This window comes from Haliaeetus albicilla, chromosome 13, assembly GCF_947461875.1.
Source record: "Haliaeetus albicilla chromosome 13, bHalAlb1.1, whole genome shotgun sequence".
Classification (NCBI taxonomy): Eukaryota; Metazoa; Chordata; class Aves; order Accipitriformes; family Accipitridae; genus Haliaeetus; species Haliaeetus albicilla.
In genome coordinates, this window is record NC_091495.1 from 26,043,740 (window position 1) to 26,057,816 (window position 14,077).

At 40.8% G+C, this 14,077-nt stretch overlaps 1 protein-coding gene across 7 annotated transcripts in view; it reads right to left on the minus strand.

The window, feature by feature from the left end:
- The window catches only part of PRKD3 (protein kinase D3), a 49,542-nt gene that overhangs the window by 34,582 nt on the left and 883 nt on the right, over window positions 1-14,077 (minus strand). For 4 of the 7 annotated variants that reach the window (XM_069800545.1, XM_069800543.1, XM_069800538.1 and 1 more), the window contains exon 2: window positions 10,276-11,309. In XM_069800545.1, coding sequence (XP_069656646.1) covers window positions 10,276-10,566 — 291 coding nt within the window. In that variant the 5' untranslated portion in view covers window positions 10,567-11,309. Of the gene's footprint in view, window positions 1-10,275; window positions 11,310-12,647; window positions 12,785-13,445; window positions 13,670-14,077 lie in introns of those variants that run through there. The other 3 variants (XM_069800541.1, XM_069800539.1, XM_069800542.1) reach the window with 3 other exon arrangements.

Consider the following 14,077-nt stretch of genomic DNA (forward strand, 5'->3'; position numbering starts at 1 on the left):
CTAGCTGTGCTGCCCAAATACATGTCTCAGTATCTCTGCAAGTATGCACAGGACTTGACTTCATATTCAGAAGATGCATAGATACAGCACACTAGTCAGCCTTCCAAGGGAACTGACAGTTCTTCATACCTGAAACAGCGCATAAACCTGCTTTAAGCTCTAACTCAAAATTCCACTGTGCCTCAAAACCAAATCATGTTTACATTTTTTTAATAAGTGCTGTGAGGTTTTATTCTTCAATACTATAGACACTGTTTAGCCAGGTATCACATCTTAATGCTAGTATCAACAAGAGGAAGCTACCACATCAATGCTACAATCAACTGTATCCTCAGGATAACTTTTATTTATAGTATATCAATTGCATTGTGCTGCTGAAAAACTTAATTCCAACAAAAGGGAGAGAAAGTCAACATGAATACGGTATCTGCCTGCAGATAAACATGACGCTTTTTATTAAAGCTGATATTAATTCAGCTGCAAGGAAGGAATCAGCGTGAACTACTGCCTCTTTGCATTAATTTCACAGCACCACCTACAAACCACAGATTTTAAGGAACCTCTAAGATATTTCACAGGTTTAAGCCTCCTTCTTTTGATAAAGATATGTCTTTGTTTCTCTTTTTTTCATTCTTTGAGACCACAAATGTATCATGCAGCTGCCAGAACATCCCTACACATAATCCCCAACCCCAGTAACCAGGTCACATAATGACATACCAAGAAGGACTTATTCTAAATGCTAAGACCATATGTATTCTGCATGTGCACCATTTACCCATTCTCCTGTACAAATCTTGGATTTATTAAAATGTTTTAAACATACCACATTAATTTTGGTGACTAAAAAGCATTAGCTGACAAAATAAACAAAAGTTACAGATGAATACTCAAAATCTTCTTTGTGACAGCAAGTGTAATCATTAAAAATGAGACATTACATTCCTTAGAAAGCAGCATCAACATTAATTCCAAAGTTTGTAAATAACAGCATAATGCCTATAATTAAGATTTGGTTTTCAAATAAAGTCCAGACAAAGGCTAATTTAATTTCTATGGAAAAAAGTATTGTAGAAAAAGCAAAGTCATCTATTATAGATTGTTAGAACTGTTGGCATCAACATCCACCTTTGGTTCTATGTTAATTAAATTGACCTTTTCAGCTGTGTATTGTGAATGCTTATGATACTGTAGTGACATGTTTTACTGCCCTCTTCTCTCAAAACAAGTATACATACACATGGATGAAATGACTGTGAAAGGTTGTCTGATTTTGTAACTGTAATATTTAACCTCATAAAAGATAATTCCCTCTATTTGCAAGCTTCAGCTTGATCAGTAGCTTCTAGACTAAGATACAGAATCACAAGCCCAGGACTAACAATAATCTATGCTAGTATTTATTGCAAGAAGCCTATCATGAAACACAGACTCTGTATACAGTTTCTATAGATATATGTGACAGACTTCACCCAGGACACATTTTTCTATGCATTGTGCATGCCTAATCTTCATTTCTGAAACAACAGTTCCAAAAACTAGAAGTGTTAGAATAGAGATAACCTGTGGACTGGTAGGTACTACAGAGTTGCAGTTGCTACAAGGTTCTCCTGAATCCACAACAGGAACAGGCATAGCTAAGGAATATTGCAACAGCTCCCTTAACTATCCTGTCTGTTAGGTTAGGTGCTTGTCTGCGTGCCCACAATGGAGCACAGAGGAACAACGCAGGTGGGGCAGCCCACATAACACCCTGCCCAGCTCCTCCCAGGGCCATCACAGGAGCTGTCAGCCCACCAAAGGCCCATCTCCACATGCCAGTGGAGCAGAGAGGCACAAGGGCAGGTGGGGAACCCAAGTTAAGGACTCCAAGGAAAAGATACCATGTCCAGGCCCCTCCCAGGGCTCTCACAGCAGAGCCTCAGGCTAAGTTTCCAGCCATAAAACCCATCAAAATAAGTCAACACTAGAGCACCTTTTGGACTGAGAGGGGTTGCTGCCCAATGGTATGGGACACATTATAAGATGCCAGGGAATTAGGATTGTAAAATACTTATTATGGGATGTTTATGGAAGGAACCAAAGGCAAGGAAAGAGGTGATTCAGGGAGGAACAAATGTAGAGAAAAAGCAGAAGGATAAGGATAATATAATAAAATAATACATGATAAAATAAGGATAATAATAGAAGGATAAGAAGATAAAAAAGGCTGTAAACAGGGGCTGGTCAGAACAATTGTTTGGCCATGCCCCGTGCTGATCAGCACCATCTATACTATCTTTTCATTAAATTCCATTTCTAACTATTTTCCTGGATGATGGGTTCTCATTCTGAGCACATATGTGTGTATGAGGGTTCTGAGTGTCAGCAACTTGAGCCAGACCACAGGTCAGAGGACCGATGTGGCTGTGGTGCCAGTGACTGGAGAGACCAGACTGAGTGAAATCAAGAGCCAACAACTGCAGAGGGCCTGCAGCCCCAGTAGCTTGAATATGCAGGTGCCAGCAACTGGAAAGACCAAGATCCAGGGGCTGCTACTGGGCAGAGTGTATGAGCCCAGGTGCTGAAGACATCCACTTTTTTTCGGGGGGGGGGGGGGGGGGGGGGTCCGCATGTTTTCCCACTAACAGACCTTCATCCTAAACCACCAGAGAAGGGTACAGCACGAGATCATTGCTGCTGTTTGTGTTCATGTCAGTGCTCTGTGTGTCTGCCTGTGTCAATCTGTGTGTATACACGTATGCATTGCACACCTGTATCCAAGTGCCTGTGCCTACTGGGAATACATGGTCAGTCTTCCTACTGGTTGGACCTCGGGGGCAGACCTGCAGCAGCCTTGCCTCTGCCAGGAGGCTGTTGGATTCAATTATCCCTAACAAAACTTTTCAAGTTTGATGAACAAGTCCTGCCCTTTCCTTGCACACGCTCCCGCCACAATTCCCCTGTTATAAAAGAACAGACCCTAATGCAAAGATGCCTCTGACCGCTCCTTTCCACATACTTCAGCTCAGATTACTCTCCTCTGCCCCCACTACAGTCCTGTGCACCCAAGCAATGGAAGCGCTGGCTGGCTGCCCTCTGCATGGCCGGCCCTGATGAGCTGCAGGTGGCCCATCAGAGCCCGCATCTAAGGCACTTGGCCAGGCTTCGATGGGGAGGCTGTGCAAGCAGCTTGGCTCCTTACAGACGTGCAGCGCCCTGCTCTCTCTTCCGCTCCCCAGTACATGTGGGAATACAGCATTCCTCGCTAGCACCTTAGCCAGAAGGCTGTGTGCGGACTGCTGGCCAAGAATAACCTCATCGATTAACAAGGCTTTTATTTCAAGTGGTATCTTTTAACAGAATTTTTACGCAAAGCTGAAACTATGTTCAAGTTGTACACTACCAATTTTTTCTCTCTCGTACTGCAGAAAAGTACAGCTTTTAGAGCCTTCCTTATGCTCAGTTACATGAAGCCGTTAAGGAAGAACACTATACAGTTCCTCTGAAGTGTTAGGAGCTTATAATGTAAACTTGAAAACAAAACTCAAAGCAGAATTTTTTAAAGCCTTTTTTATCTTACGGGATTATACAGCTATTACTTTTCTGCATAAAAGCCCAAAGTATCTGCACAGTGACTCAGAACATATAACTGCTAATCCCAGTAGTACTAGGTTTCCTAAAAGCAAAAAGGAGACTGTTCCCAGCGTTAACAGTTCCAAAAGAGCATCTAACTACAGGAAATCACTTGCGGGAAGTCTACATATGCAATAGACTGTGCCAAAATTAATCTCTGGTACACCAATATCATCAACCTATGTAAAGAATGTATGCAATCCTTTGTACTTGGGTGGTACGAGCACAAGTAACACTACTAGCGCATTACTGCAGTTACACTGAGGAAAAACAATTGACGTTATCTAGAATGCTTATACCGCAAGTTACGGTATGTCTAGTTTTAATTGATTGTGCATTACACAATTCTTTTTACCCAGAAAAACTCAATATACAGCAGCCAGTATTGCTGGAGCAAAACACAACTGAGGCTTCTTTCTATCTTGGCAGTAACTAAAAAATCCCTCTACTTCAAGTTCCAGGACTTACTTTACAAAGTTCTGGACCAGTCGCCAAAAATTCACACTAGGGAAAAGCGTAGGCGAATATTGTTTCAAGGTCCAATATCTCATGACCCATCATAACTCAAAACAAATGCTTCAAACCACTGAAAGTTAATTCCAAAGTCTAATGGTGCAAAATACCCATTACCTTGGAAAGTCTCTTCGTTCACTGAAATCACTCCAATCTGTTATCCTGCGTCCCTACCCAGCTATTCACTCCCACTCTTTAGAACCATGTGCCAAATCACGTTTATCACACAGACAATTAGCTTCAAACATGTTGCGTGAGATCTTTCCCTCACCAGATGCCTCAGTACAGACATACTGGGACTACTGCTTGGCTAGGTTTTCCCGCATACACACCTATTACCACATTGGAAATGCTTATCTGCTCTGCATTTACCAAGTCTGTGCCCCCAGTACTCCCAGCTGTCATCTTCTCACAGGCATGTTTGCTTCTCATGCCCCATCCCTCTATCACTTTGCTGCCATATTTACCTCACATGAAGAAAGCAGATGACAAGTCAAGAAGGCAGACCAACAGGGGGGAAAGAAGATTCGAGCACAGATGATGAATACAAAACATGATTTGCATTAATTTTAGAGCCATTCAAAAATAAGCACCATGAACTATTACAAGCTTAACCTGGAGAAACACCAAGAAGGATGGCTGCAGTACTGTTACCTATTTATCACACCAAATTAAGTTGTTACTGCAAGAGTTGTAGAGATCCATTTGTAACACAGATGGATTGTAATATGATCCTTGTAATATGATCCTTTACTTCTCAATATTTTATTAGTAAAACATCTGTTAACACTTGAGAAATCATATTAAGCTTCAAGTCAACACCTCTGCCACAATTTGGTTAGATAGCCATTACCATGACAGTGTCCAAACCTTTGGAAGACAGGTCATATTCATTCCACATGTTTTGGTCTTTTTACATTACAATTTAAAGTATTTTAAAATAAACATTTCTTTCCCCTTCAGCAGCACTCACTGAAAAGCTAGCTATCTAAATGACTTTAATTCAGCCCCATTAAAGCTTGAGTTCTTAGGTATATGAATAATACAGGTATACAGTTAATTGTCACTTAGTTAGCAAATTCTACAGATCTATTTGTGTGTTCTTCATGTCAGACTTTTTTTCCCCTGATTATCAAAGCAAAATGTTTGAACACATCTCCTCATCTCCTTCCCTGCTGCACCTCAGTCTACTTCATCTTCAAAGGAAACTGGCTAGTTTTCCAAACAATCCAAGGACTTCAGTCATATTCCAATTATCAAACATTAAATCCCACCTAGACTAATTAAAATAATAGGCAGGACTATCAAAAAAGTGCATACACACTGATAGGATCACATTCAATTCAGATTATTCAAATTATTGACCAGGGAATACAATGTACCAGGACTACAACATTTATAAAAACAATGGAAGTATGAAACTACAGAAACAGTAGAAAGACTCACAAGCAGGTGTAATACGCAAAATTTAACTCTTTTTAAACACAGCTATACTTCCAGTGATTGTGTTCTCAACAGCTTACACAGTTCAGAGTCTTGAAGAAATAAATGTGAGTGTGTACATGTTAAGTACCTGGGTAAGTGGCTATTGACAGATTAAGGCCTGAATTCAGGCAAGTCAAAACAGCATAATGTGGCAGGAAACAATCTAGTAAGAAAGCATAAGTACCATTGGGAGAAGAGACAATATTTAAAGTAAAGAACAACAACTTAAGGACTCTGCCTATGGAGAGAAAAATGACCAAAAATCCCAACATGGAAAAAATAGCCAAAAAATAAAATGAAAGAACAAAGCAGCACAAAGAAAGCCAGTAATCAAGTAAAAATGAGATTATAGACAATCATTAATTTGCTGTTGAGAGACAATTTCATGTGCAGTTGAAAGAGAATGATCATGTTAGGATGAAGAAAAATTAAGACAACAAAAGTACTATTGCTAGCAAAAGCAAAGACACCAAATACAGAAGAGTTACAGGAATCAAAATGAAAGCAACAGGTGCTAGATAAGGGTTTCAAGCCTATACGTAAGCAAGACAATTTTGCGACTACTTCAAAGAAAGAAATGAAAAAAAAAACCAACATACTACATATGGAAAAGTTCAGCAATAGCAGAATTGTAAACTTTGTTGGTAAAGAAGGTTTAAGAACAAACCTGAAACGGGCAAGCCATGAAAGGAAAAATTACTTTTGGAGGTGAACTAAATAAGACACAAGATAGACCAAAACATACTAAGCTGGATCAAGTTCGATAAGATAGAGAGGAAACAAGTACAGCAAACGTGAATGAAACACTAGAAATATATAAGGGCAGATAAAGATGAGGAAGAGAGTGAGAAAATAAGTTTGGTTTGGCTTTTTTTTTTTTCTTTTTTACATTTAAGACATATGAGAGCACCATGTTATGAAAACACAGAAGAAAAATCCAAGAGAGATTTGTTAAACAGTAAGACATAAGAAATACCCCTTTGACTTTGCTAAGTGGTGACCATTTGGGTGTGTTCAGTGAGGTAGAAAAACTAGTTTGGAAGGTTAAGAAACAGATTGTACGGGTATACAGTGTACAAGTATTCAAGCCAAAGAGAAGGCAACGGTTAGAAAGGATCACAAGAATTTCAGGCAAACACCCTAAGGTAGAAAGGCAATTGGCCTATTTCAGAGCAAAATTTAGCAAAGCCATTGGAGGAAAAGTATGTAAAGAAGGAGGATGCTGAGTATGACTGAAAATGAGAAGGATGAAGGACAGATTTGTAGATAAAAAAAGTAGATAAGGGAAGTTTCAGAACCATGAAAGTAAAGATTCATAAGTTTAAGAAAAAAGTTATGATAAATCTTGCAGGTACTGATACTATATAAGTAATAGAACAATCAAATATTTTTCATTTATAGCTGTTAGTTGAACTAGAACAAAATAAATAAGAATAAAGCCTTTATAGCATGCTGTCCTACATAATTCTTAGTTTGCAGGCAGTGGAGTATCACCACATGCGAGTTTCTGGTTTTAAGCTAGTAAGCCCTATGTTCTACTTCATGTCCTCTCATGTGAGGAATGAAGAAACAGTATTTAAACACAAAACAGGATTAAGAACTTGCGTCTGTAATATCTGATCAGCGTGCAAGGACACACACTGTCCATCTACAGCTTATGCTACACATTTTTCTGCTTCTAAACACATTCCCTCTATTCCAGCAGTCATATCTGGTCATGCTTTGGTTCCTCTTCAGACTCCCCCTGAGAACTGTATGTCTGGTACTTTAACATACAGCAAGCTAGATAATGAATGAACAGAGAAGATAGATTGAGACTATAACCAAGAATCTTTTGAAGCATCCCTATAAAGTCTAAAGTTTGTTTTTTCTGAGGACTTCTATTAAGCGTTCCAATATACAATACCCCCAACATAGTGCTCCCTGAATTTAACTTTAAACATGAAAAAAAGTTTTTGCTCCTCTCCCAATGTTTAGAATATTTTTAACAGAGCTAAGAGACAAATCAAATATTTGCATTACCCATCTTGCTTCTTGCAGCCACATCTCTTTAGTTTCAGTTCTGCTGATGCTGCTTTTAATTACCCTTCTGCAAAACCTGAACAAGCTACACCGAACAGCAGCCTTTGAAGCAGGAAGCACAGCTGGCCATCAACAATATGGCAAGACTGGCAATACAGAAAGCGCTATGAAAATGCATTAGGTAAACAGAGTACTTATTTCCTAACCAAACTGCCCTCCAACACAGGCTTTTGCAGGATTGTTCCCTCCCCAGTTGATTAATTTCCCCTGAAATAAAGGTAAGGCATAAGTTATTTTTCTGCAGACTTCTGAGGATGCTATAATTACTTTTACAAACGTTAAAATCCAGCCTCCTCAGAGATCTGCTGTAAGTCCTAATCAATGTTTTTGATACTGTAACTGTAGCGTGAAACAGAGTTAGGCAGGCAGTTCAAGCTCCCAAGAAAATGAGGAAAGATACCTGAAACTTTTTTTTGTTCCAGATATGTAGACAAATACAAGGCTGAAATGTGATTTAAAAGCACTATTAAAAACAAGCAAGGAAACTTCCATTTAATTCTAGTAAAGACACCACTCAAATAAGAAGAAAAGCTATAAATGATTCCAAGTAAAAATAAGATATTTCTCCTTTTTCATTAAAGAAGGGCAACAGTAAATAGATACTGCTAACTACAGAACTATCACAAGAACAAACTATATAGTACTCTGAAGTTGAGAGCCAGGAACCAGTCAAGAAAAGACAGTTTAAGGAGGCTGTGGAATACCAAAGGAAAGGGAAGCTTTAACACTGTTGAATCTCAAAGGCATACCCGATAGCTGCAAAGCTTTCAACTGGAAAAAACAGGCAGCCATATGCATGACAGTACACAGAAGAACACAGTTTACAATTTTTACATAAAAACAAAATTATGTATTAATACTAGAATATTTAATATGCTTGCAACAGTCACCAGATCTACGAGAAAGAGTCATGGCAGGACATACTGCTGTCAGATACAGGGCAGAGGGAAGATACTGCCACTTGTGCACTGGCTGCAAAACTACTTATGAAAGATGAATCCACCACACATAAGGTTGTTTCCTGATCAGTTTGCTGCCTGCAAGCATATTCTCACTGAGCAGTCATTTACTGGTAGCACCAGCTGCAGGAGAGCATAAACTGAATCAAAGCCAGACAAAAGAGGAAAACTGATCGTGAAATCCTCATCAGTTTTGCAGTAGATTAGGCTCAGCATATAAGAAGTTTCTTGAGCTAAAACAAGAACCAGAGCTAAATTTTTAGCTGAGCCTGTCAAAAGAACCAAAAGGAAAAAGAAAAGTGTGAATGTATTTGTTTTCATCTTTTTTTAAGATAGGAGACAGGAAATATGCAGATGCAAAGAAGAAACAGAAGATTTCTGTTGATACAGAAAGAAAAAGCAGTCCCTAAAATGGCTGCGAAAAAGTGCACCTAACATGCATGGTACAAAAAAAAAAAAAAAAAGTTGACCCAAATAACTTGTCTCTTCAGAAAGGAACTAACATGCTGAACTACATTTTGGTAGCCCATAAAGTTATTATGAAATCAGCTTGCATGCCAACTATTTTGTGAAAATATGGAAGATGCAGTAAGTTGTGAAATGGGGAAAAAAGACACACAAGCATATGCAAATGAGAGTTCATATAATGTTTGCATTTACTTTCTTTCAAGCTATTAAGTGAAAAAGAACCATCTAATAAAACTAATCAACCATAAATACCAATCACAACAATGAAAGACATGGAGAAAACAATTCCCTGTAAAATAATCTACCTGCAACACCCTCCCTCTCATCCACCCCTGACCTTGAGGGAAAAGAGCAATTACTTCTTCATTATTTTGTGAAACAATGTTAACTACTTTTCAGGTTGCTTAGTAGGATCTAACCTACCTAACCTAAATAAAGATAAAACTTGGATGCAAAAACACCCAGATCAATGATATTTCCTTCCTAGAGAGTCAGAACTTGCAACAGCTTAACCAAGACACATTTGAAAAGTAGGTTAAGATTTTTTTATTTCTTGGTTGACCCTCTCTTAATAGAAATTATGCCGATAATAATCCTCTCATAAAAGAGTAATGCATGTATTCCTTATATGGAATAACAATACTAGGACAGTATTAGCTGTTCAGTGGGGGTTTTAATTATTAACTAGAAACAAAAAGAAAAGCTAGGATCATGCAAGTCTGCAGGCCTGCAATGCATTTCTGTAGCCACAATTGGTCCTTTCACTACAGCTGGCTATACTGTTCCAAGAATACTCCTTAACAGCAGTGAGCATAAACCAGTAAAAACCTAAGATATCAGTGACAATCACTGAAAGGAAAAAGCATATTCTCCACATTGTGAAAACTAATCCTCGCAGAAAATTTACTACTACATCTTCTTTTACTAGATTTCACAAGCAAGAAAGTAACAGGAGGGTTTACTCCTTTTTAATTTAAAAGCTTCTATCTTGGGAGTTAACAAAATTTCTTTGTGCATAACTGCAAACATTTAACATGGATCTTTGTCACTGTACCAAACTTCTTGGCATATTCCAGTCATGTGTTGTTATTCCTAGCAGTCTGTTACAAAACAACTGTTGCCATCAGCAGGACGTGGTAGTGTTATACCATACCTTCTGGTAAACTATAGAGCACACGAGGTCTTTAACAGCAGAGAGGGACAGGTCCTGAGCTTCAATGGTGACAGTCTCTCGAGTGAGACCAATCTGCAGAAGGAAGGAGACCCCATGCATAGAGCCCCGGGAGTTGGTGAGGCTCTGGGTACTGAAACTGCCATTGGAGAGTCGACTGGAGAGCCCCGACTGGGGACTTGAAGACAAAGTTGGGGTTTGTGGTGCAGCAGCATGACACGTAGGTGGGGAAAACTTCTGTAAGGATGGGGGAGAAGAGTCGTTTGCTGACATCTGACTTGCTTTACTCTGTTGAGATCTCCCTAGTAGTCAAATTCTAAGAAAAATATGTTGTCAGTTCTCGGTTTGAAATGGAAATGAGGATAATGTAACTGTCCCTTTCTTAGTTCAGTAAAATGCCCCTGACCAGTAAAACTTAATTTTCCCTTTCATTCTGTGCAAGCCAAAGAGCAAAATAATTTCAGCCGTAAGTTACTTTAAATTAAAGGTTCTCTTTCCGCAGTTACAATCAGCTGATCAAAAGCAGATTGCCTGTCCTTTAGCACCACGTCTGGACAACAGAGGCTTACATAAAGGCCTCACAGAAATACATCAGCTCTACTGTTTTATACTTGTCCTTCATTTTTATGTATTAAAAAAAAAGCTGGAAACACAGATGGAAATAATTGTCGGTAACTCATTAAAAATATCCTTGTTCACCTAATTCCACAAATCATATCTTAAATGCAGATTTATCTTCATGTAGATAGCCTTTTAGAATGAAGAAAAAAAAAGTGTATCCTTGAGCAACAACAAAAGTCCACGTATGTGATGAATCTATTCCTCCTTCAGAAAGTCTTCTCTGAATTCACAGGACATGGTTAACTTGGAGATCAGTGAAGATATCTGATTTCATTTTTATAAAATATTTTAGCTCATGAAATGCAGGAGCAGAACATCTGAAGACACAATCACATTAAATGTAATCTCTAGCTTCACCCCGATAATCTCCAGCATTTTGAAATACTGTACTCTGCCTGTAGGGGAAAATATAAAGTTGTTATTTCACATGAAATGCATAAAACTGCATAGCAACGTCATAACCACTCTACTTTGAAGCAGCAGGATCACCAATTCCTTGTACTCAAATATGTTACATTAGTAACATTTTGTACTTATAACTTGAACTTAACTGTTTTCCCACTGTATGATACACAAGACAAATCAGACCTAACACTGCCCAATACGTTACCACATCTTTTAATTAACGGTAATTTAGCAGAGCAAAGCACTTAATAGTTAAAGGGGGGGGGGGGGGGGAAGTAGACCATAGCTCTGCTCTGTAGTTGTACACTGAGAAGCTGGTGGGTAGGGAAGGAAATTTATTAAATGCATTGAAATGTCCAAAACCCCATAATGTCAAAACTCAAAAAACCTCTGTGTAGCATGTACTCAGGATACCATCTTAATACTTTTGTTCAAGACAACTGAAGAACATCTTGCACAAACTCTAACTGTAGGAAGATATGCATAGCATACAATTGAGCATTCATTCTTTTGAAAAAAAAAATTATTTAATACTCATGTCTGATTAAAAAAGCAAGTCTGCAACTTTTAAAATAGATCATTTTATAAGCATCTTGTTACAAGATGCTGTGCTACCTGATTCAGTATTTCAAGCTTTTCATGAGCAACTGAAATGTGCGAAAAGAATCATTTTTAGATTCCCCGTGCAGTTTCTGCCACAGAAAGTTAGCTGTGAATGCAAAAGTGGTTCAAGTACATAGATATTATGTATCACTAACAGTTTTTAAAGGAGCATAGATCCATACAGGACACCAAAATCAATAAGCTCATGTATTTTTTCCTTCCCTTACATACAAAAAAATCTCAGCAAGTATATTACTAAGATTAAATGAAATTAAATTTTAGAAAAGAAATGCCACAGTTTATCATACACAACATAAACTGTCCTTACTAGAAATAAGGCTGACAACTGGTAAAACAGTCCATTTAATAGATTACGCACTTCTGGTATTTACCAGTGTAATAACTCACAACCCCACTGCCACTGCATTCTAAAAGGTAGATAAGGAAAGAGAGGTACATGAATTGCAGTGCTGGAAGGAAAATAAGCTCTTGGTTCTGTGATAAAAACTCCTAACAGAAGCTCCAGAGGAGAGAACAAATTTATACCTTCTGGATTTTCAGCACAGGTATCTACAAACTGTTGACTTCAAATACTCAAGAGTTGCTGGACATTTACCAACAACACCTGAAAAGTCAACTTCTGCCTTAAAGAACTCACTAAACGCAATAGAGGTGAAGGTCATAAATAGGAAGACTGAGGGCAAGCAACAGTAAGATTTAAGCACCTTTCTCAAGAAAGCAGCTTCACAGTGCCTTCAACTTTGCTTGAAGAGGACTTATTTTTGTGTTCTACACACTGCTTTTCTCTCCCTCGCTTCTCACAGATACCAGAGACAGCAAATACCAAGCCTCAGGGGTGGATCTGAATTAAAAAACAATAATGCCTAACCAACATAAGAGAAAATAGAAAAGCCATACAATGTGAAAGAATTAACGGGTCTACTAAGCAAGTTTAATTTAGACAGTGAAAACACGCTGTGAAAGCCCACCTACAGCTGCCTAATTAGAATGTTAATTATATTTACCAAAAGCACGATGTATTTGCATTTACAAAGCCTTTTCATACCAAGTGTATTTGCGTATAAGCCTTTAATGAAGTTTATTTTTGCTACTTGGTAGGAAAGAAAGGATCTTTCTAAGGAAGGAAAACCATAGAAACGGCTCACTTTGTAGTCAGGATAAACTGACTCTGTACTTCAAATAAAGTAAGCGCATATTAATCCTTCGATTCTATATTTATATGTAAAAAAAAGCCCTACACCTCAAAAAGCAGAGGCGCACGCGGGCTACGACGGGAGAGCCCACCTGCCCCCTTCCTCTGCTGCACAGCTCGCAGCCCACTTTCCAGCCCGCTCTCGCAGCAGAAGCGCTGACCCTCCCCTTCCTCTGGGGGCTGCTCCCGAACCAAGCGGCTTTCAGGCAGCTTCTCCAACGTCTGGCACTTAACTCGCCTTCCTTTACCCCTGCTAGACAAGACACGGACTTCGAGCCCCGCTCCGAGCGGCTCCTCCCGCTGCTCTTACCCCCGCGGGAGCTGGTCGCTTTCCCGGTTCCCGCCGGGAGAGACCGAAGCCCCCGACGCGCAGCGGCCCGGCTCCCGCCGTCGGAGCTCGGGGCCGCCCGCAGGTGCCGGGGCTGGACTTGCGGGCGGCCTCCCCGCCACCACGGGCCGGGCCGCGGCGGGCGGGATGCGTCCTGCCTGCCGCGGGTCACGCAGCCCCGTCCGGGCTGGCGCTGGCAGCCGCCCGTCCCGTCCCGTCCGTCCCGGGTTTAAATCCCCGCCGGGCGACCCGCCCCCGCCGGCACAGCTCCCCGCGGCGCCGCGCTCCGGAGATGATGTGGCCTCGGCCCGTCGCCCCCACCCCGGGGCACCCCCGCGCCAGGGCGGAGCTGCCGCCGCGACGGCGCTTCCCCCCGCGGGGGGCGGCGGCGGGCGGCCGCCCCCACAGCCCCCGGGGCAGGGCCCTTGCCGGGGTCGTCGTCGGCGACGTCGCCGCTCCCGCCGCGGCAGGAACTTTCCGAATCCGAATCCGCCCCCGCCCTTCCCCGCCGCGGCGGGCCCGGCCCCCGCGCGCCCCCCTCACCACCACCACCCCCCCCCGCCACCACCCCTCCCCCGCCGCGCGCGCCGGCTCCCGGCCCCAACGGCGGCGCG